The following is a 24133-nucleotide window of genomic DNA, read 5'->3' on the forward strand; positions in this document are numbered from 1 at the left end:
AATCAAAGCCTTCACTGCTTGGATCCTATGGAAGGAGAGTGCTATTCCCTTTTTTCTGATGCCTTCCAAACCTACTCTGGGCTTCATGTAAAGCTTATCTGGAGGTGGCTGGATGTGTTCATCCCTTTTAGACAGTAATTCTTGTAACACCACGTCATTTCCTTGAGCAGAAGGCTTAAGTTGCCTGTAAGCCTGAACCTGGCAGCTGTCTGCTAGTGATTCCTATGGTGTCTTTTGTTACACCAAAGCTCACTCTAAGCTCATGAGATCCAGTATGAGATGTCTCCTGCTTATAGGATAGTAGTACCTCTGGGAGTAAAGTACAAAATTCACTGATGGACTCTGCCATACCTGTCTCTGACAGAATCACTACTGCTTTGCATTCTCCTGCTAGAGAAATAGATGCCATGAAGCCACTTCAGGTTGTTGCTATACAATGCTGTGTTGTTTGAGGTTTTTGGGTCTGTGTGTTTTGTTGATTGGTTGGGATTTTTTTAAAATTCCATTGTAAATCCATTTTCATCAGATTCTGAAGGCAGTGAAGGAGTTTTATGGGAGCGATGACAACATACGTGTTTTTGATATGTAGGTATTAAGTCTCTGAAAGGCAGTGCCACTTTGAACTGTGGATAGATATATTGTTTCTACTTATAATAGTCACAAACATAATTTTCATTTTAGAGTCATTCAGATATGTAACTGTCTTTCTGTCTTCCTCAAGTTTTCAATTAAATTGTTAGAGCCCATTTTAAACCTGCAGTGGTAGGTCTGATTTGATGACCAGGTTTTTCTCTGCCCACAGCTCAAGTTCCACAGATAGCTTCCCTAAAAGTTGCAGAAGTAAATTAATACTTGTGAGTAGTACAAAGTCAGAGAGGAGCCTTACTATAGGGAGGAAGTATTGAGTTGCAACTTCGGTGTTCAAGTGACCACGGATATCTTAATTTGGCATATTAAACTTAATGTCTTTGCTTGGACTTGCAGAGGTAGTGTAAAAGTTTTGTAACATAGCTACTATTTGTTATTTTATGAGTATGTCTATCCACTTTTACTAGATGACTGAAAAGATAATGTGGTGTGAAGGGAATTAAGTAAGAAAGAACACGGAAGTATTTGTCCTGGTTTTTCCTTTTGTGTCTCTATTGAAAACTGTGTTTTTTTCAGACTTGCTGATCATATATTGTCGTGGTATTTTATGAATCTTGCAATTCCTTTGATTAGGATACTAACTTGGAAGTGACTTATGACTATTCTAATGTCTCCTCTTTCGTCTTCTTGCAGTTAGCAAAACGTGGAATGAAGGTGGTTCTAATCAGTAGGTCAAAAGAAAAACTGGACCAGGTTTCTGCTGAAATAAGTGAGTTAAAACTTTTTTCCTACACTTCACTGGCATGCTTCTAAATAAATACAATTGCACATGAATTTCATACATGCTAATATATACAGCTCTGATTTTGAAAATGCTTTGCTCTTGTGCACAGTGCAAATGTTACAGATATAAGTGGTAAAGGCCTTGCAGATCACTTTTACAGCTGTTCATATTTAACTTGTGAGAACAATAGAGGTTAGTTCTGGAATAAGTACTCCTAAAACTCTTAGTCTTCCATAAGAACAGCCTACGAGGCCAGACTGAAATCCACCTTTTCACGTAGTAGTAGCCGTCTAAAATCATAATAAGGTAAGAAACATGCAGTCATTTCCCCATCTGAATATTCCCTTAGTTTGAAGCAAGTTTGATTTCATGGGCTCCAGCCATATGTGGTTTCTTTGCAACTAGAAGGTGCTCAAAGCATTTCCCTTGTGTTACTTGTTGTCTTACCAAGTGCACAAATTTATTGTGGGTAGCTTGCCCCTCCTCTCTCTTTTTTGTTTTGTTTGAATAAACTACTCAAAGATTAGATTATAGACCTGTAATCTTTGTTGAGGTGATGAGTGTTCACAGTCATAATAATATTTGGAATGAGTTAATGTGTTTAAGAATCTGTATTTGGGATTGTTCCTTCATTAAGTGTGTAGCAAGTGGCTGTAATGGAAAAATAAGGGAGCAACTTTAGTGTTTCTATCACAAATGGATATTGGTACAGGACCAGTTAGGAAAAAGCTTCCTCAAGTCTCGTGCTGACAAATGATTTTCCAATCAGTGCAAAGTATAATCTAACCTACAAGAATTCCTTTTCTAATCTAGATCTCTTTTATTAAGGCATATTTCACGCAAGGTTATTAGTTTGTGCAGAGTATGTCAAGATAAAGTGAGAAATGTAACCATGTGAAAAGGTTTTGATAAGCAGGAGTAGGAGTTGTAGACTATAAAGCAGGTTTCTCAGCATAATGATGTTGGGCAAAGAAACCTGTAAGATCATGCTTTTGTGTTACCCTCCGTTGTCTTGCTTAGGCTTTCTAAAATGGTTTGTGTACATAATGCAAATAATGGCAAGAACTGCTCTCTTTCCAAGGTCATAAATGTACAGTTTTGGCTTAGGTTTACTAAATATTTCTGTGAATTTATTAGTAGCACTGCTTTACTATAAAGCATAATCCCCCTAAGTCACTAGTTAAAACACTGTCCTGTACTAACTTGTAGGGGACTGCTGAGTGAAAGTAAGGATGACTGAAAAAATCAAGGAGTTCAGCTTGCTGAACAGTAGCTGTTGTACTAGATCTGTGAAAGTCAGAGCATACAATTCTATTGATATAAATGTCACTATTTCTGATTTTTAGTGTCCAATGTAAGACGGCATATTTCTGGATGTCTGTTTTCTGGACAGAAAATTATTATTTTCTATGTGTATCTTTAAATTGTAAAGAGCAATCCTTCTTAGAGCAAAGCTGTCATCAAGTTCTATCTTCACTGATTTGGAAGTAATTGGCATTGTTCATTAGTATCCTGCATTTAAGGTTGTCAGTGCATTGTCTGGACCTACCGTGATGCTCTGATCAGTCCAGTGACAATGTAAATGCAGCAGAATAGGTGTCACTGCCTGGGTAACCTGTGTAACTGATGATGCTTGCTGCCAATACATAAAGAATCTACAACAAGGTGGTGTTTTTCGGTGGTTCACTGCAGTAGCTGGATGACAGTTTGCTGCATGTGTGGGCATGTGCAGTCACGTTTCTAGCAACGTTACATAAAGTTGTTTTCCTAAGTCAAACTATAACTGAAAGAAGTTTCTACAAATAATCTTGTTCTGGAATCAAACACCTATGCATGAAGTGTCAAGCTTCCTGAAAGTGGTCATAACCCTTTCTGTAACAGTCTGGGTATCTCTTCTTCCCTGGGAATTAAACATGATGCTGACAAGACCGATAAATCTACTGCTTTGAGCTTCAGCACTTACATGATAGCTGTTGGGGAAGGTTCTCAGATTAAAAAAAATAGGTACATGTACCTATGTGAAGCAGCCTGTAATACATAATTAGTGTTAGGCTTCACCCAAACATTTTTCTGCTTCCTTTCCTAAACCATTCTGAAATGAGATGACTCACGCTGGGTTTTCAGAACACTTCTTTTGACAACACTGAGCTACTGAAAAGTCTGTCTTGTTCATTGTGGCGTATACTGAAGGATTAGGATAGTCTGCATGATCAAGCAAGCCCGAGTTGCACTTTCAGATCCTGCTAGGTTTTAGCTGGGCAGAATTGTCTTGTGTTCAGTCTCATGTGGTCTCAGCAGTCTGCTCAGATGTTGTCATATATAAGGTGGGTGACTTTTTTAATCTAAGGCTGTAATTACTTGAGTGGTCTGTCCTTGCAGGCTTCTAAGGTAGCTTTAAACTACTTTAATGGTGGTCCATTGTTCTTCAAATTGGCATGAGCTTTCTTCTCTTTAGGGAAGAATGGCTGTTTAACTAATTCCAGTTCTTTTGTGTGGTTCTGTGCATGTTTTTGGTTTTGACCTCCTTTTCACTAATCAGTCTCATGCTTATCCTACTGAATGGATAGGTGCACTCTGCCACAAATAATGAGAGGGCTTTTGAGGCTCAGGTGTGTTCATTCTGTTTCAGAAGACTCTTCTGCTCATAGGGTAGACTTCTGCTAGGAGTAACATCTATTTACAAAAAGCAAGTTGTATAACCACCATGATAAGGGAAATACTGATATGTCTTTCTGCATGTTAAATGCCAGCTGACCTGGAGCTGATATTTTTCATGTGTGTATGTGCATTAAAGTGGCTGAACTGATGTTACAGGAATGCCAGATGTTCTGAGTGTGCAGCTCAGTTTGAACAACAAAAATTAGTGGGTTAATTACAAGTCGTTAAAGACTTCAGAGGACTTTTCACTGTGTTTTCAAGCATGTTTTAATGCTATTTTTTCTTACAGAGTATTTAGGTTTTTTAGGATCTGCCATGAAAGAGAAATTTTGCTTTCTGTTCCCTAAGAAATAGAATATCAGCCACTGACTGAAGAAAAAATTTAGAATTTCCTCTTCAGTCATCATGGACAACCTTTATGAGGAATTATGTAAGTTTTATGGAAACATATTTGTTCTTATAATCAAATTGTCATGCACAAGCACAGACTATTAAGGTCACTATAAAAATTGCTTGTCTTAGTTTAGTTCATGCTGCTTCACTGTTCCACCACTTTTCTGAAGTGTCTGTTTCATCACTTTGCTAAACACTTCCAAAGGTTCAGGGAGGATCAGAAAGACAATTTCTCTGTGAATGGAGACAATTGTTTGAGTGCCACATAATGAGTCTGTTCCTTGATTTGCTGTATTTAATAATAAGCATGGTCCAAGACATCTCAGGTGCTCTGTGCTGGCAGTTGGTTATCAAACCATGGATTTGAAGGCAGAAAGGCTTCAGTTACTGCACTGGATAGGTTTGTTCTGAGGAGAATTGGGAACTACTTTGCTGTAGAAACTCATTACCTGGGGGCTGCAATATGAAGAATGTAGTGCAGAACAGTTAAACAAGGAAAAACTTCAGTTTGTCTATAGGGAAATTGTCAAGAGAATTTGGTATTGATGTCCATTTATAGCTGGTACCTTCACAGGACAGGTCATGGAGTTGAGCATGAGCTGCAAGAGCCAGGAAAAAAACTGTTATTGCTTGCTAGTGTTTGTACTTAAAAGTCTAAGTAGCTACTTGCTTGTAGGTGAGTACATATAAAAGCAGCATGGCAGATTTTGAGTTTGTCATCAGTTACTATATAATGAAAGGAAATTTCTATTTACTGCTTTAAAGTTGGTGGTTTAGTGTTACATACACCCAGGTGATAAAATTGGCTCCAATTAAATTGTTTGAGTTATGAGAAATCCATTGTTTTTCCAATGTATTCTCACAAGTTAACATTTAATTGGAATACACTGTAAGCCTTTTGTACATTTTGGCAACTAATGTCCAAAACTTTGATTCTGCTACATGCCTATAAGAAAATACATTTTCTTCTATAAGGAGATATAGATTTTTTGCAATTAAAATCTATGTAGCTATTTCATTCCAATGCATTTCCTCAGCCCAGTGTGTAGTGTATCTAAGTTACTTGGTCATGGTAGTTTCATCTTGAACTACTCTTGAACCCTAAGATTTTGGGTATTGTAAACTGATAGCTGTTATGCTTATACTCAGGATCTCTTGTGTTCTTACCGCTCTGGTATGATTTTTGAGTACAAAAATGGGATGTGGTGCCAAACCCAGAGATGTTTCTTCCCCGTTTACTAGGTAGGTGTGTTTTACAGTTTTCTTCTGCTTTCTTGGTAACCAGATAGTGGGCAGCATTCTGAACCAGACCTGATGCTGACCCATGTGCTTGTGCCCCATCCCTTACCATGACCCACTGCAAGAAATGGGACATGCCCCCATGACAGATCTGATCCCTGCAGATGATCAGCTCCCTTGGAGCACTTGGCTCCTTCATCTCTGCCCTATCACTTGGATTTCCTCCCCACTGCACCCCACTAAACCCTCCTCACATATTGGAGTTGGCAGGTAAGAATATTTGTGTTTAATAGAGGAGGTTGAAATGCAGACAAGCTCTGAGAGGAAGGAGACATCTTTTTACTTTTCTCACACAGAAATGAGAAGGTTCACTTGCCTGAGCTTAACTTGAAGACTAAGTGAATCCGGCAGTTATTCTGACCTTTGGCGATCTATTCTAAGGTAAATGAATGTGTTTTCAGCCTCCTATCATCTGAGCCTGGTTCAGTTTGACATACTTGAAATCCCCGTATATTTCTTGAACTTGACAAAATGGCTTCAAATATTTCAGACTTGTTTTGATGCACTGAAGTCACCTTTCACATAAAGTTGTAGTGTGAGGATCTTTGATTCCAAATGAGGTCTTGGATTTCATCTCTGAAGTAAGCTTCCCTTGGATGAAGTGAAGGAGGTTCTCTTGATTTTGCCTTGTGTGACCACTTACTAAAGGAGCAGTTGGCAGGCACTGTAGAGAATGGACAGAGGATTCAAACTGAATTAATTTTTATTAATTTGTTAATAAATTAAATAGATGAACCCTGATGTAAAAGAGCAGTTGGAAAAGGAGCTTATTTTTAGTTTTGAATTTTTTTCTTCTTTTAGAAGAATTCTGGTTCTGTGGTGTTGGCTGGATCTTTTTCCCCCTTAGTCCCTCTTTTTTAATCAAGTTCTCTTGAATTTTCTCAGTGACATTTTGCCTGAATTCATTTAAAGAAAATGAGCAGAATACTTAGAGAGGAACTCTTGACAGATGTCCTGCAAGCTGCACAAGAACTTGCCTAGAACTACTTCTCCTCTTAGGAGAGTTTTGAGGCAGCAATCTGGTAGGACAAGCCACAAGTAAAATGTTCTGTAGATGAGTAGTGATATCCTTGGAAAAGGACTTTGTTTCCGTATCATCTGTTGGCATATGAAGTAACAGACCACATGTCACAGGTGGTTTTAAGGATGAAAACCAGGAAGTTTATTGGTCACTGTTAGGAGTGCCACAAAGCAATAGTGTGAGCTGGCAAGCTCTAGGAAGTGGTGCTTTTTCACCCCTGGCAAGACTGAGTGAGCCTCTTCCAGAAAGAAGGTGCTTGCTGTGAACCTTACTGTCAGTGTGTTCTATGCAGTATTTATTAATAGTCTGTAAACCCAGAAAGTCCAGGGGAAGGAAATGTATAAAGGTTATTTAAATGTGGATTAGGTACTTTGGGTTTTCTTGTCTGAAGGTAAACACAGCACAAGCAGCCTCTTCCCTCTCCTCACATATTCTGTATATTGTGCCTGTAGGATCAGGACTAACTCTGGAACTTAATGGTTTCTTGAGTCTTACAGTTTTACTTGATAGGTAATTGGATCAATGGGCAGGTGACTTCCTTGGTACTTTTGAAACCCAGACTTGCCCAGGAATTGTGTTCCCTGAAAACATTTGGGGTCACTGCTGCCTCTCCCTGGCAGTAGTTATGTGAGGGAATACACTGCATTTTCTGTAATACTCAGAAACATAATGCCCATCTCTGCTAACAACCTCTTTGTAACATAAGCCTTTAGGGATGCCAAAACAAGAGCCCTTGTGTCGGTGTCTGGGCCATTAAACACCTGTTGTTAACATGGAAGCTGCAATCTATTGCGTATCACTTTCAGTGTAAAATAAGCTGAACATTACATGGAAAGATAAGTATTGGATTGTTTTCGCATTGGACTGGGTGAAAGTCTGATTTGCAAATCTGGTTTAAGCCAATTGGTGGAAACTCTATTGCCAAGAGACTTGAAATTAGGTCTTTTAGGTGTCTGTTGGGAGTAGTCTCTCTCTGGCACAAGAAAGGACTGTGTGGTGAAAACAGTGCTGTCTTCCTTCTGCAACTTCCTTCTATGAATGTGTCTTATATCACTTTTTAGCAGGTTAAGTTCCATTACATCAAGTCCTTTTTATCTGTCAAAGCTGTAAAAATCCCTGATAGACTTCTCTGCTGAGGAAATGGTGATAATCACTTCTGTTTTTTCAGGAATATGTTGTGGTGAGGAAAACAATGTTAGTTAGTAGCTCTTCATAGAGAAAGGAAACTCAGTTGATTCGTTCTGTACAACAAATTCTTGAAAAAAGAATCCTTGAATAGGAGAAATAAACAATTTTTAAAATTGTGTAGCTACTGGATAAAGGTATTCCTGCTGTAACTCCTTAGGCATGTGCCACACTTTCAGTGCTGAGCTGGGTACTTTGTTTCTTTGAGCAGTAGATGTGGACTAATTAACAATGGATTATTCTCCCTTACAAATAATACTTTGGAAAACCCTGAAAACTTGTGCTTTTAACTGCCTGACTTTGGGCTACAGAAAACATTTTACTGTGTATGCTGAATTGGAGGTATAAAAGATGATGGTGAATCAGCCTAGCAACTTGTTTCCCTTTTAAAATTTGCTTTAATTCAAGTAGAGTGACTGACTTAAATGTCTTGAAATTGACTTGAGAGCAAGGCCAAAATTTTTTTGTTAATCCACGATGTGACACCTTTCAGTCTCTAAGTGACCCCAAATTCTTCTTACAATGTATTTTTTCTGGTATTTTTGAAATTCATTGTGTTGAGCCAAAATCTGAAAAAAAAAAGTTGTTTTTTTTTTTAAATAATTACTGTTCTAATAAGTATATGGCTGAAGAATTTAGACTTCATTTTGCAAAAAGTCATGCAAAATTAATGTCTACATGTATAGCTGTATCAGGTGCACACATTGTCACAGACAATAATAATGATATTAAAGGAAAGGAAATATTACAGGAAGTATGGGCAATAGTCCATATGCCCTTCCTAAAATGATTAAGTAAATTAAATATTTCTTTAAAAATAGCTCTCTTCATGCTTAGTAAAAACAAATACATCAATGAATATAAAAAAAGGAATAAAATCTTGGTGGAGGGTTCAAAAATAGTGTTGGGGAGGGAGAAGAGCCAGAAGGGGAGTTGGAGATGCTGCTTGCTACACAATAGCAACCTTCCCACACTTCACGTTGTGCTTCCCCCTGAAGCAGCTTGGGATTGTGCCCATACCGACTCCTTGTGCAGCTTCAGCCAGAGTGGATATTTTGGGGTTGCGGTGAGGAGAGCTATTCTGGGAATCACGACTCTGATGGCACGAGGGCGGCCGCACGTGCGGTGCCCAGGAGCCTCTCGTGCGTGGGGAGCACCGCAGCTCAGCTCGCCTGGCTGCCTGCAATCACGGCTGCACTTCCAAACACTGCCCTGACTGCAGTGTGCAGCCCCCCTGGCTGTCAGCCTCTGCAGCTGTTTGTCACAGCCTGCTTGATTTTGTGTTTTTAGTTAGCTTGGTAATTAGAACAAGCTTGATTTAGAAAAGCTTACAATGCTGAGCAAAATATTTGGGTGAATGGCCTTATTGATTGATCCTGTGTTGCTCAGAATGTGTTTCTGACTTGGTTAGTGTGTCTTAGAAATTGTAATATATTTTGATGTAATGGAAGTCAGAGGAGAGCAAATGGAGGCAGCTATTAATAAAGTGTGTTTTCCCTCAGTTTTGTAGTACTGTATGTACACATTAAACACTTAGACAACCCAACAGCTCAATGGTTTTTGGACTTCGGCTTGGAGAGCTGAAGTCATCTGTGAAAGCTGAGAAGTGAGGAACTGACTTTTATGTCTGTGTATATCAAAACTTAAAGTTAACAGGACATTTTAATTAAGGTCTGTCATTTTTTTTACCTGCTCTACAGTTCTATATTATTAGGTTTTTAAAAATATTCATTCTTTTAAAGGAAATTGTTTCTAAAAGATTACATGTGCAACTGTTGCAGTATGTAAGGAATTCTCTGAAAGTCCTGCACGTGTACTTGAATGAAAGGAATTGGAACCAATTCCTAGGTGCTTGACCAAGTCTTCATATGCACATGCTTTAAAAAATTTATGGAAACATAGCAAGTGCTGTTAGCTTGTAGGCAGGCATCTTAAGCCATGCAGGAGCAGCATAGCCTTCCTTTGCAACAGGTGCAACAGAGCTTCCTTTTAGAGATTTCTTAGGTTATCAGTATTCACGTTCAGAGTTTCACACCCTTCAAAATGTTCAGAAAAAACTAGCTCTTGTTATAACCAGCTGATTTTAACATGCTTCTACATGGTAAATATATCACTGTGTAATAACAGTCTGCTATCACCAGTCTGGAAGTACTTGGTACTTCTGGAAAACTGATTCCATCCATCCATGACACTGTGAGTTACTTCTGTGAACTCTGAAAGTCCTAAATTGGTTACATTCCCAAAATGAATGGCTCTCCCTTAAAACCAACCAAATACTTTGTAGAGCTGTCAGGAAGCCACTCTATAGTCTTAAATTCTTCATCTCTGTTCTGCATAGATAGAGTACTAAGAAGCAGGTGGTTTTAATGTTTTTCTTTCATCTCTCAGCTTCTTACCCTATATTGAAAAGTTACAAACTCTGTTTCTGGAGACTTGGATGCTGGATTAGGATGAGTTTGCCACTTCAGTGGTACTGGAAAGATGGCATCTTTATTTGTGGATGTAGTTCATTCTCCTTACTTAATGAAATTTGTCCTCTTCTGTATGATGAAAAATGGAGAGCCGTCTTCCTACTGCATAGAATCTCTGACCATCTGGAAGCTAAAGACCAAGTGAGACCTTGAGACCTTTTATGTTTCTGCAAGCAGTTGCATTATAGTATATCACTGTGATGGCAATATTTATACATGACTTTGAATGTAAAGTGGTGAGATGCTTCAGTTGTAGTGAAAGTTTTTAATGTCCTTTCCCTGATCTTGAAAGAACCATCCCCATTACCTGCTTGTTGGTGTTGGCCTTGTATCCCAAACCTCTCTGTTGCAAAGTTGACTATATTTGCCTCACTGTTCTTGGTGCAAATTCAAGCTGCTATAGCAAACTGCTTTGAAACAGGTGTTTGAAGAACTAATGTTATTTTATTAGGGATAAAATATAATGTTATTTTATTCTTTTATTTATTAGGAATGCTTCTTCTTACCACCAAACTGGTGTCTGTTTGCTGTTGCACCAAAGTACACAAGCTTGCTTCTCTTGGGGAACCTTCTTTCAAGCCCAGTTTATGTCTGAAAACTTCCTTAGCATTTTCTTAGCCTGTCAACAAAGATTTCAGTTTAGGGGGGCTGATGATTTGAATTATTTGCAAGCTTAAAAAAACCTAAAAAATAAAAAACTAAAGTGTTTGCTTTCTAACCATTTTACAATTCTTAGTTGTTATTATTTAGGGTCTACCTCACCATAGTTTCTAGCTTTCTGATTTATTTTTTTAAATTATGGTGTGATTCTCTTTTTCCTGGTGCTCTAGGGAATGTGGTGTTATTTTGCAAGTGAATCTTTTTAGTAGACAAGGTATGCCCTACTTCACCTGATAGTTAAGATTAGCATCTTCCTTGCATATCAAGACTAGATACGTTTCCTGTAAATCAGACAAATCTGGCCTTTGGAATGAATTAAGCTTTTGCTTCACCTACTGATGTTGCAACTGATGCTCTTAAAAATCAGGCAAGTGTTGGCCTGTTGGCTGTTCCTCAGAATGGTTGTAAGGTTTTTTTTATGCTTATTTTGAATAGGTAACACTTTAGCCAAGGTTTCAGGCACTATTTGGAGTCCTCTGCTGAGGATACCGAAGGTAATGTGTACTTCAAGGACTTATATGTGAAAGTGTTTGTACTTCTGATGGTGTGAAGAATGTAGTTAAATAGTGTGTTTGTTTCCAGACTGCCTCATTCCTGAATTGTGCAGAAATGCACAATGGGAACATGCCTCAGGAAGTCAGTAGTTCTTTTACCACTGCAAAAATAGGCACTTAAAAAAGTTGTTTTATGTTCTCTTTTCATTGTGTATCTTATGTACTGCTTTTGTTTGTATGACCACTGTATTGGACTGTGCTGTGCCCCTGCCTCTGGAGTCTGTGTTCTTGGGTTGCTCTCTGGATCTTGGGAAGAATACATCCCAGTATCTTCTGCAAAAGTTCACTTCATCTTTTTGTCTTGTACAATGTTTATACCAGCCTGCTCTATCTTTATTGGGACTGTTGGTTCGTTCAGCCTTTCCAGAGCTGTGAAAATTTGTTTGTGGTCAGCAACCTACTTCTCAAATGATGCTATGAATGCAGATCATGTCTGCTTTTATTGGTTTACCAGGATACTGTTGAGCACAATTGGTGTCTTGCTAAATTATCAGATGTCTTGGCTAAGGTAATACAGATCCTGCAAATTAACTGGACATAGGAATGCTTAGGTTAAAATTTGTTTGTAGGGTCAATACTGATCTCACCTAGGTTTTTTAGTAAATGAGATAATTAGGACACTTGTGTGTCAGAATTGAGAATTGTGAAGGAGATCTGCTGAATTTCCTTTCCCATCCTATGGGTAGGTGATGACAGACTGCTGCACAACTATAGACAGCATGATATTGTAATATTTAGTCTCCTGCTAAGGAGCATTTGAAATACAGTTCTGAAGACAAAACATCAGATCCACTTTTCAAAATATCATCAGGAATGTTGGACATGCTGGCAGGTAATAGCTCTTTCAGGTCCTCTAGCTGTGACTGCAAAAACTGTCTTATACCTTCCTTTCACTCCCTGTGGCTCTCAAGTACCTCCTGGTCCTCAAGCTGAAAGCTCCATTAAGGAGTTTCACATTTTCTCTTGGACAGCAGTAGCCCAGGCACTCCTAGATACCCTGGATAAGGACATAGCCTATTTGCTTCTTTCTCTATTACTCTACATCTCAGTGTCTTTCTGGCAGATAAAACAGGAATGTGCTCTCTTCTAGCCCATCTGTTTGAGGACATCTTAATCCTGAAGATCAAGGAAATTCCCTTTTCCATTTTTTCATGGAGAGCACACCTGCTCTCCTCTGCACCTTGTGCTCTGCCTATTAGACCAAGTTTACACAGAAGTGACTTAATGCTATTTGCATTGTAATTTGACATAGAACTGTTTCTTTCTCTGAGGTAGGGGATCATCCCACCTATTGCAGGTTCTGGGACAGACCACGGGGTATGCAAAAGTTACAGGATACCTGAAAGCTGCTGTGAAATGAGGAGGGAGGATTTGGTCAGCTGGTGGTATCTGCTGGGGCAAGACAGCCTTGCATGTTTGCATGAGCAACAGCACAAAGACCTTATCCTTATCCTCTGGCTATACCAGTGGGCAGCCTTCTACTTTTCACATGTTTTTATATGTTGTACTGTATACCCTCTGCCCACAAAAGGTGCTGTAGATTTTTTAAAGTGTATTGCTTAACCACTGTAAGTGTAATGGCTCTTTGCTAATTTTCTAAAGGCTTAAAGAAGGGTCTAAAGGCTTAAAGAATAGTAGTGTGAATACTTTGTTTTCTATTTATAGTATTATGTATATAATTTATAGTATTATTTGTATTTATAGTATTCAGATTTGGCTTTACCTTGTCCTCTTAGTATCTCTGTAGTGATTTCAGGAAGCTTTGAAGATGGATTGGTAACAATCCTAATGAAGAGTGTTTAGTATAAAAAGGACAGGACCAGTTGAGCAGTTTGTGAGAGTGGTGTTTGGGTCCTTTAAACAACTGGCATTTCACAAAGCATCTGAGTGGCAGTGAAGACATCTGCAGATCCCACAGAACAGTTAAAAATGACATGTGTGTAAAGTGTGAGCCTTGGGCTTTGCCCATCCAGTCCATTTGCACGTATGAGATGAACCTCTAATGTTGCTCTTAATTCTGTGTCGGGTAAAAAAAACAAATGTGTGTGCTAAACATTAGAACAGCTGTGTTCAAAAATAGACCTTTTCTATGCCCCCCCTCCAGTGTTGAACTTGATTTTCTTCTGACGCGATCACAAGACTGCTGCTGCAGTAGGGGCTTAATGCTATTTACGTCGTCATTTGACATAGCAACATCTCTCAGGGGATTTTTAAACAATGCAGCTGTTCAGGAGAGATGAAGAGGTTGAGGATGGGAAAAGGAGCAGAAATAATTTCATCTGCCATTAGGGATATTGGCGGGGGGGGAGGGGGAGCAGCCAGCAAACCAGTGAGTTCAGTAGATTCATGATTCTGCATGAATGGATGGCAGGATCATGGGAGTCACGGCTTTCCCTTGAATGGGAAGGAGCATCATGGGAATCTGGCTGCTTCTAATCTTTTTTGTGAATGATTCTTTTCCTTTAACATGGCACTGGTTTTTATGAATGGCTCTGGGGGCAACGTGCTGCAAAATCCTTCTTGAGCTGTATACAGGTCCCTTAAGGAATGCTAGGGTGGGAGTCGGGTGCAGCAAAACAGAGATGCTGCGATGTTAAGCTGCTATTCTGCTCTTTTGAAGTCTGAGAGGACATTGTACTGCTTTTAATTCAATATAATTTAGCTTGATGAAAGCAGAATTGCTTTTTAGATGAAGCATTTTTACTACTTGCTGCCTTCTCTTGCAAAATGCAGTTGCCTACATGTATTTTTCCTATTCTAGTAAGGCTGGAGATGACAGCAGCACATCAGAAGGGCTTTGGAATTATCTGATTTGAAGTTCTGCTCTTTTTTTCACCCACACGTTCCCTTTTTGGTACACGTTCAAAAAAATGAAAGAGTCAAAAAGTTTTATGGGGCCAGAAGTAAGAATGGAAATGGAGGGCAATAAAGAATTGTTTTGCTTGGTCTGAAGCAACTCATTTGCCATTTGGCTTAAGTTGAAAAAAGTGTTCTTGTCAAGCTGTATGTGAACACTTGTATACATGTGATTACAGATTTCTCCATTTTTGCTGTTCTATGCAAAGGTGTATAATTTGCTATCTTGACACCTATCTTGACCCTTACAAACAAAATGTACTGAATCATTTGAGAATTTTTGTTCTCATCAAAAGTAGATTAATGTCATGAATGTCTATGCAGGGAATGTTAAAATTCAAGGATTCCTCTTGGAGAGGTGAAAACGTTCACGTGTAATGCTACCTACTTAAAATGTTTTGTAGCCTTAATATCTGAATGGTAAACTGTTTAAAACTTCTTAAAACTTTTTTTTTTTTTTCCTAGAGGAGAAGTATAAAGTGGAAACAAAAGTCATTGTTGCCGTCTTTGGAGAGAGAGAGGATATTTACAATGGAATCAAAGCCGGATTGGAAGGCCTGGAGATTGGTGTTTTAGGTTTGTACTGATCTTTCTAAATCTTTCATTGTGTTTTGTCTTGACATGCCTACTAAGTTCTTCCCATATGGAAGTTTATTGAAACTAATTCACAAAAGCTATTACTTTTCTCACTAAGGCTCTGTTGCTGCATGCTTGAGATGTTTTCTAGCTTGCTGTTGATACACTACATGAGACGATGCTTGCATGTGTGCCTACTTTCTAGGAATTTGTGATGTTTATTTAATGTGTTCAATGTGTTACCCTGTGATTGTTAAAGGCCTTTGACTGAAGCTTGTGACTGCACACACCGTGTCATGAACACTTAGGGCTGTTGAGCCTGGAGAAGGTCTCTCTCTGGTGAGACCTTGTTGTGGCCGTTCAGTACTTAAAGGAGGCTTGTAAGAAAGATGGGAACACTTTTTAACAGGGCCGGTATAATAGGACTGTTGCAAGGAGCAATGGCTTTAAGCTAAAGGAGTGTAGCTTTAGATTAGGTATAAAGAAGAAAGGGTGTTGACACATTGGAGCAAGTTGCCCAGAGAGGTGGGGGATGCCCCATCTCTGGGAATGTTCAAGGCCAGGTTGGTTGGGGCTCTGTGCAACCTAACCTGGCTGAAGATGTCACAGGGATTGGACTAAATGACCTTTAAATGTCCATTTTCAACCCAAACTATTTTATGATTCTATGACCTAATGCCATCTTAGATCCTAAGCAAGCTTCACATACTTAGCTTAGGAGATACTCAATTTAGGAGTAGAGCCCTGTGGGAGAAATGTGAACTTTTAATTACAGAGCTGTTGAAATTCAGTCATTACCATAGGACATCTAGTAACTGTCTCCTGCTTCAAAAGCCTTTTCTGGCCATGTTGGTAAGCTGTTTATTTTGCTGATAGGAGCACAATATGCCTGATTATGGTTTGCTACATCACAGGAGAGTAGGTCGTGTGGGAGTCCTTGAAAAGACACAAGGTGATCCCTCCAGTTACTTTGTCAAATGTAGAACTGAGGTGATTTCATATAGGTGTTTTATCACAAGCTAAGAAGAGTTTCAACATAATTGCAGTTTACCTGAATCTTTTTTGAACAGTGGGGTAAAAAAAAAAAAAAAAGCTTATTGGTTTTCTGGGTTTTTTTCCCTTGGAAACACATATGTCAGTGCATATCCTGTATTTCTGTGGTTAGTCAGTATAGGGATGAGAACCTCTGATGGTTAAACACATGAAAAAAAAACATGTGGCTCAGACATCTCCTGGTACCTGTCATCTGATAAAGCACTCCTCATTACAAAACCCATTTTACTAACCTGAAGTGCAGTAGTTGGAGCTGCAACTGTGGGGTATTTTAGGCATATTTCAAAACAAATTTGTTATATACATGATAATATACTCTATGAACTTTGTTGCTAATAGGTGAATCTTGTTGTTCATTGTTTGAAAATAAAGCTCCAGAAAATAGTGTATATAAAAATGCAATTAAAAAACATTAAAGGATAAACCCCAGAATGCTCCCTACCACTTTTAACAGACTTGAGTACATACAACTCATGGCATCCAGTATTTAATTGCAATAAAAATTCAAAGCCATTGGAGTAACTTCAACTGCCAAGGATGTGTTTTGTGTAAAGAGTAGTTGTGACACAGCTGTGAATGCCTTGTTTCTTGTTTCTGAAGGAAATAAGTTCCAAAGAAACTTTGAAGAGTAAAATTAATGTACATTCTAATCTGTCCTGTCAAAATCCACTCAGAGAGTGTAAGGCTTGCAAGCTGCCTGTCACGTAGCAATTGCTGCAGAATGGTAGATTGTTTAAATGTCTCAAAACACCAGCAAACCTTTTACTGTGCAAGGCACATATCCCCACTGGAAGGGTTTTTATTATTTTTTAGGCTGTGATTAGGTTATGGTGATTTACAAAATCATGAAAATCTGACTTCTTATAGCCTTGCACAAACTGGGCACTAAAGCAATGTGTGTCTGTGTCAAATTTTGTGTAAGATCATTACAGGAAAACAAAGCACGTTCCTTAAACATAGCCTGCTTCTTGCTTTTATTTGCGTGAGCATCTTAGCTGAAAACATGGTAAAAATAGCAACTAAATGCTCTAGAGTTGTGTATTCTCCAGCTGAGTTCCTCCACTTTTTTTTTTTCTTGCAGCCACTGTCAGTGCAGGTTTGCAGAAGCCTCTTTTTTAATTAATCACTAGCAGTTTTAGTAGATCTTGCGCTCAAGATCACCAGATTACATGATACGTGGATATTTTCTTTCCCCCATATATAGCTGTATTAATATAAACCATTTGCCAATGTAATTTTTCCACAGAGATGATGGCTACTCCAGAAGGATAGTATTTGAATTTTTTTTGTGGTAATTAATCTCTTGCTTTAGTGCCTTTTATTTTAAACTATGTAATATTTGTTGCAATCCAGAATTTAGCTTTTGTTGAGCTGTGTTTCTCATGTTTGTGTGAGGGAAAACATGGATTTAAATGAGACCAGCCATAAGGGTTGAGTTCTCAGGTTCCAGTATATTTTCTTCTTTCAGGTCTCATCTGGAACAGTAAGTATGAGAAGCATTGGTAGCACAGCACAGCTGCCAGTGATCAATGCTGATTATTTCTTAACCTTATACTTGGAGACATAGGAGTCTCCGCACATACTGCTCAAGAATGAGCTTCTAATTACGGAGTTCCACAGAGTCTAACTAAAGTACTTACAGATTGAAATCCTTGTAAACTTCTTATTTGGAAGCTTCTTCTCACCCACGTAGGAAGGCTAAAAGAGTTTGCATAATGTTTTGCTGTGTGTTCAAAACAGCGTCTGTCAGTGACTTCGAACATGTGCTAGCTACAGCAATATGTTAAACAAGCAGAGGTGGGAAATCTTCCTTTTGCCGTTCTTAAATAGCTCTGATTCTTGAAAGAAGTTTGTGTTGGACAGTATCTTACACTGTTGCCATCCATTTTTTTTCTTTTTAAAATATGGTGGTATGACCCAAAACCTGATTTTTTAATGGTGTGTTAGAAACTTGCAGCAGAGATGATTGCAGAAAGTGGAAAGGTGCCTATCTGGGACCTAGTCTGCAGTAAAGGGTGTGAATTCTGTGTGACTGTCTCTGTAGCATGAATCATATAAGCCTTCTAAATTTGGAGAGAATCACCAAGGTTAGTCCCATAACCCTGCCACAATTCATAGCCAAAATCCTTTCCAGAGAGATGGAACGAAAAATAGTTTATTTTTGGATGAAAAGAAGAAAAAAAATTAGGTTCATTCTGGCAGTAGCAAGACTGGATCTTCTTCCTTTTAGAAACTTTTCACTCTTTCTAAATATAGCAAATGTCTGCTGGGAATTTGCCAACTCCCTGTTCCCCTCAATTCCTTACCTCAATTTTTAAAGGTTATCTTAAAGTTAAAAATTTGAAACACACAGCGTGACTAATGAACTTCCATAAATACACTAAGATCTGGACTAAAAGAGCTTGAGGGAATTCCGAATGAAGTTGGCGCACTTTGCCAGAATCTCTTCCTCCTGTTTCTTGCACATCTTGCATCCCTGTCGATGCTTAAATTATCTTTCAGGCTGGGTCTTAAAACGATAGCTTTTGGCACAGATGGAGGGGCTATTTTATTTTATTTTATTTTTTTGAAAAAGGCATCAGTGCCTTTTGACGACGTTTCTTGTCCCCGTGCAGACTGCTGCCTGGAGGTGCACAGTGCTGCTGAGCATACATAGCACTTCGGGATTCTCTGGGGTGTAAGACACTATATAAATGTAAAATGTTGCCACAGCAACCACATGTCACGCGATTCACTTGCGTAAGATGAACAACAGATACTTAGGAAGCGGAGATCCCTTTTGGTTGCTGCTTTTTGTCTCCATATCAATGTGCTCTATGGAGCTGGAGGCTGCAGAGCAGCACCGTTTTCGAACAGAATTAGAAGTTTCCTCCTGTTGGGGCTGGGTTTTAGAGGATGGGTATTGGTTTCACGTCCGACAATAAAACCGTGCCAGTGTAAAGTATTGGAAAAACCCAGTCTAGGAGGTTTAAGTAATACCGTGCAGGTGTGGGCTGAGGGGGAGAAGGCTTTCCCGCGGGGAATCTCCGTGCAGGGAGGCCGGGCGGCGGCGCGGGGTCCCCGCGGGGGCGGCGGCGCTCGGGGCGGGGTGCGGGGCGCGCCCGCCCGGCCGCGCCGGCCTCTGCTGCCACCTCGCGGCCGCGCCGCGCACCGCGCCCTCCGCGGGCACTGCGCCTCGCCTCTGACCGCGCTTGAGGGGCTCATTTATTTGTGGAAAAAACGGCGTGACACGGCTTCAGCTGCTGTCCGCCAGGCAGCTGCTCTCCGGCTCACACCCCGCAGACAACCCCCGCAACCCCCGCAGACAACCCCCTGCAACCAGACAACTGCTGGTGGCAGAGGCAGCGTCGTGCCCCCCTCGCTGTGGGGCGTGGGTGCGAGGTGCTAAACACGGCGGCTTGTAAACAATGAGAGAATTAACACTCACGCGTTAAAATGGCCTGGCCTTGTGCTCCCGCATTCCGCAGCGTGTGCGCCGGGATGTTTCCAGTTCAGGAAACTTGGCCAAAGCAGTTAGAATGTCTTTAAAAGCAACATTTGAAGCATTTAATTGCTTGAAAATTGTCAGTAATCAGGGGGCATCCAAGTGATCTGATTTATATTTTTCTTTCAGTCAACAATGTGGGAATTGCCTATGCTTATCCTGAATATTTTCTTGATATTCCAGATCTGGAGAAGGTAAGTGCTTTTGTGGTACCCTCTAGTGTTCTACTGTGGTTAGCGGATGTTACAGAAGTATTCAGGTTTGGTTAAGGAACACACATAATGAGCTTTTCTGATTAGAATCAAGTGTTCAAAAGCTTGGAGATTCCCATAAGCAGCATAACACAATGCTAATGATGGCAGTCTCACTTCTTGGTGGTGTTCTTTACGTATTTTCCCTGCTTCTCCTGCTCCTGTCCCTGATCTCATCTGGCTGTTGTTTATGAGCTGCTTTAGCTTGTGCTGGGGGTTTCTTACGTGACTGAAGGGGAACAAGCAATTTCATAGATGAAAGCTGCGTAGTCCATAACACTTACAAAACTTAAATAAGACCATTTTGGACAGTTCATGGTGTAGGGACAATCTTGGTTGTACTGGATACATTGAAAACTCTGATTATGAACAATTTCACTAGTGCATGATTTTCTTTCTGAAACCGTTGTAGCTCACTGGGTCCATTGTGGTTTTGTGTTTTCTGCTTAAGTGTTGTTAAATACGTCTAGTGTTTGGTTCACCTTCAAATAAGCTCCATGATATTTAGCAAAAATAATTTAAATAAAAAAAATCCTAGTTTTTTACCTCCTGAATAAACTGAAAGTCATTAAAATGGTGAAGAGTAAAATATGGTAGTTAATTTTAAAATGTGTAAAAGATAAGAATTTATTGAAGGTCGTAAATATTGCCAATAGTGTTAGGAAATAGTGTCAAGTGTGATACACCTGTGTGGTTCTGTATTAATGCAAGTCCCTAATCAAAGAAGAAACCTGACAAAGAGCAATTCACAGACTTTGCTTTGAAAGCCTGTCACTGTTCTTCATACTTTAGCAGGCAGGCAAGGAGAAAAGGCAGATAATTTATCCCAGAGGATAGTTAAATCCAGAGGATGTATAAATACTGTTGAAACAACTTAAAATGAGTAAACCCCAAAACTTTGTGTTCTTGCAGACGATCGACAAAATGGTTAACATTAACATCATATCTGTTTGTAAGGTAAGTTACCAACACTTCTTGATAATTCAAAACCAGAAAACAAGATTCAGTTGTCTGAGGGAATTACTTTGACCTGTTAGACTACAGGTTCATTTTTTGTCTTGGAGAAACCCAGAAGTTCCAATTGTAATATTGAACTGTTCTGATGGTTGTGTGAAATGTAATTTGTTGCAAAGATGCCTATTAGCTATTTGAAAGGAGCAAGGTAAGTACATAAAACAGCATTTAATGCTTCTTCACAATTGTTCTTCTGGTCCTTCTTGTAAATGCTTCATTCTTCTCTCCCTGCATCTGTGTTTTTTGGGGTGGGCAGCCCTTACCTCTGCATGCCTATGGTTTTTGTACACTGTAGTGAGAAAGCACTTAAATATTTTCTGCAAAGTATATGAGCAAGAAGGAAAACCAAGTTCGCATAAGTGTGCATTAACTTTACATCAGAAGTTGCCTTCACTTTTTGATATTTAAACTGAAGTTTTTATTGAGAAGAAATCAGCATGACTTCAGGCTAAAACATATGGTGGTTCTCTTGTTAATTAACATGAGGCCCATTCTAAAATGAGGTTTTCATCCTAGTACAGCAAACCTTAAGAAGGACAGAGGGAATAGCTGCTTACACATCACAGGGATGCTGGTGGTGTATTATCAGTGTAATGATGAAACTCCTTGTGAGTATTCACTGCTAAACTTTCTTATGCATGACAGTGTATCTCTATTAGCCAAGGGTTAACCTTCTGCCTCAAAGCTAAAATATTAGAGGTTTCAAAGACGGCTTGAAAGATTTGACTTTATTGCAACTCTTCTGATTAGGTCAGCTAAAGTAATCTAGTACAGTTCTTTTGTGGAGTCTAAACTCTGATTTTCATGTGAGGAGGCACAGCACCTCTTAAAACAATGCTTTAATAAGATTCTCACACTTTGTCAAAACAGACAAACAGTGAAAATGCAGCCATTGCTTGACTGAATGGGAGTTGGTAATGTCAGCTTACTGCTGCAAGTTCTTACTTCTGTGTGTGTTTTGTTTAACAGCTCAGAACTACTTGTTGGAAAGTTAGAAATGCTATAAGAGAGTCTTCAGAAGCCTTTCACTTGGAAAATGACCGTGGGACTGACAAGTACAAGTTTTCTAGTTGACCAAGGACAGCCCATGGTGTCTTGTTGTCCCCCTGCAAGATTTAATCAGAGAAGTCAGTTATTAATGAGTTTGCTCTTAAGAAAACTTTCTCTTAAGGAAGTAATTTAAGTTAACTGAGCTTCTTCAGCTACATCTGAAGAAGTGTGATGTACAGACCTCCTCTGCTGAAGTGTGAGGTCTGTGCTGTGCCAGCAGAGGGAGTGCACTATTCAGTGATAAAATAATTTGGGGTGTCAGTCTTCCTGGGAGCATTTTGTTATAGTAGAAAAGTTACAGATTAACTACTTCAGTATGTATTTCTGAAGATGGGAGGGTACTGTAATAGTTTAAATCAGCATACACCCAAAGTTCCAGAGATGCAGCTAGATTGTGTTGTTTTCATAAGTAATCTAATGCTTCAGTTGTAGTGTCAGTGTTCGTCAGCAATATAACAAAATTGTCATACAGCTTCCTGTAAGATTTGTGTCCTTTCAAACTCTTCGCAAGAATAGCCAAAAATGGCTATTTTTGACTGAAAATCTGCTTGCTGTGTGTTAATAGTGGTTTTGCTTCTGTTTGAAAACTTTCTTCTTGACTGTGAACAACTCCTGCTACTGCATTTAATCAGAGTTTGAGCATAAGATTCCAAGCTTGAAAATGTTTTCTCCTGCATGAGCATGTTGTGTAATTAGACAGTAGGCACGCCAGATGCTTAGTGTTTTGGGGAGAAGAGCACGTTAGGGATGTGTGCCATCTGTAAGACACTTTTTCAGGAGAACCCACAGAACTAGAGAATCATGGTATGAAAAAAATAAATTTAGGAGAAGTCTGTGTATCTTTTCACTTAGACTTTTAGGATGTAATCCTGTGAATGTTTAGTTCCATTTTTGAGGTTGATACCATCTCTTATATATATGTGTGTGTGTGTGTATGTATGAATATTTGTGTGTGTTTTTTAAAAACAATAAGAAGAATATTCTCCTTGTCTGACTAAAAACAAAGTTTGTGATGGAAGAGAGCACAAAGTTCTTAGGCAAGAAGCTGAAGGTCTGCTGAAATGTGAAAGTACAGGAAAGGCAGAGCTATTACCTGTTCAGGCTCTGCCCACAGTATCTCCAGATCCTCGTCAGAGGTATGACATAACTTATACTGTCATGTTCTAGAGCATTGACATCCACTTCCTTGCCTTTTGGACCAACCTTTGTCAGAGCCTAAAAGATTATGATGTCCTCTGCCCTCTGAGTAGCCTGCACCATGAGCCGTGAGCAGCACCTTTTGAACAGCACAGCTCTTCTGGTGTGTATGTCAAGTAATTCCAGTTCTGGCTGAAACAGCCCTTGGACTTGAAGTGGGCAAGTCAGGATAAATAGCACAGATGGATTATGCAGAAATGTTGAAATCTGCTTTGTTGCCATAAGTATAGGCAATTTTGAAGCATAATGCTCATCCCATAACTTTTTGATCCATCTTTTTCTTAATTAATCAGCTCATTTGATTTCCTAGGGGATATGCAGTGTGTAAGAAGGGACACACTGAGAGAGAAGACGACATGTTCACCTCACAGGACAAATTTTTAGCCTAGTTGGTCCCACTGTTCAGTATTTTTCCCAGCAGCAAAGCATCTAATACTATGGATTTTTGGCAGGTGTTTTGAGAACCTGTTTTCTGACAGATCTTTTAAAACCTATGTCTTTCCCAAATCCAATTCCATGCTTCCTTGCCTGCCCCCATCGTGTCCTTAGAGCACTGTTGGATTAGATCACCTGTGAACCATGCAGTCATGCAATTTTGGGGTTCATTCAGTCTAGCATGAAGTGTTAATTACTGTGATTTGCCTTTAAAACACCCTGTACATCACTGAAGATAAGCCATGTAAAACTGCTTAAAACATGTTGGAAATCTCATGTCTTTTAAAATACTGGTTAAAAAAATTGACAAAATATCACCCTGTACCCCAGCCAAAGTAGATGCTTTTTAAGCTGTCAGGGCAATATCACATTTTCATGTGTGCAGTGCAGAAGTAACTCTGGTCTTCATATAATATACAAACAAATAAGTGTTATGGGTCTTGATGCCATAAATAGAATGAAGATTTTTCATTTGTGGTATTTTCTCAGGAGAGCTTGAGACTTAATACAGTAGTATACAAGGATCTAATTGACAAATAAATGAGGAAGAAGAGGTAGTGTATATAGTTTCATTATTCTTGTCATAATCTCATCTCAAGTTTCT

The 24133-nt window shown here is 39.2% G+C and overlaps 1 protein-coding gene across 1 annotated transcript in view; it reads left to right on the forward strand.

Moving 5' to 3' along the window:
- The window catches only part of HSD17B12 (hydroxysteroid 17-beta dehydrogenase 12), an 83056-nt gene that overhangs the window by 34852 nt on the left and 24071 nt on the right, over nucleotides 1-24133 (forward strand). The window contains 4 exon segments of the mRNA XM_015631231.1: nucleotides 1282-1357; nucleotides 14935-15045; nucleotides 19712-19776; nucleotides 20746-20790. Coding sequence (XP_015486717.1) covers nucleotides 1282-1357; nucleotides 14935-15045; nucleotides 19712-19776; nucleotides 20746-20790 — 297 coding nt within the window.

Source organism: Parus major, chromosome 5, assembly GCF_001522545.3.
Source record: "Parus major isolate Abel chromosome 5, Parus_major1.1, whole genome shotgun sequence".
Taxonomy (NCBI): domain Eukaryota; kingdom Metazoa; phylum Chordata; class Aves; order Passeriformes; family Paridae; genus Parus; species Parus major.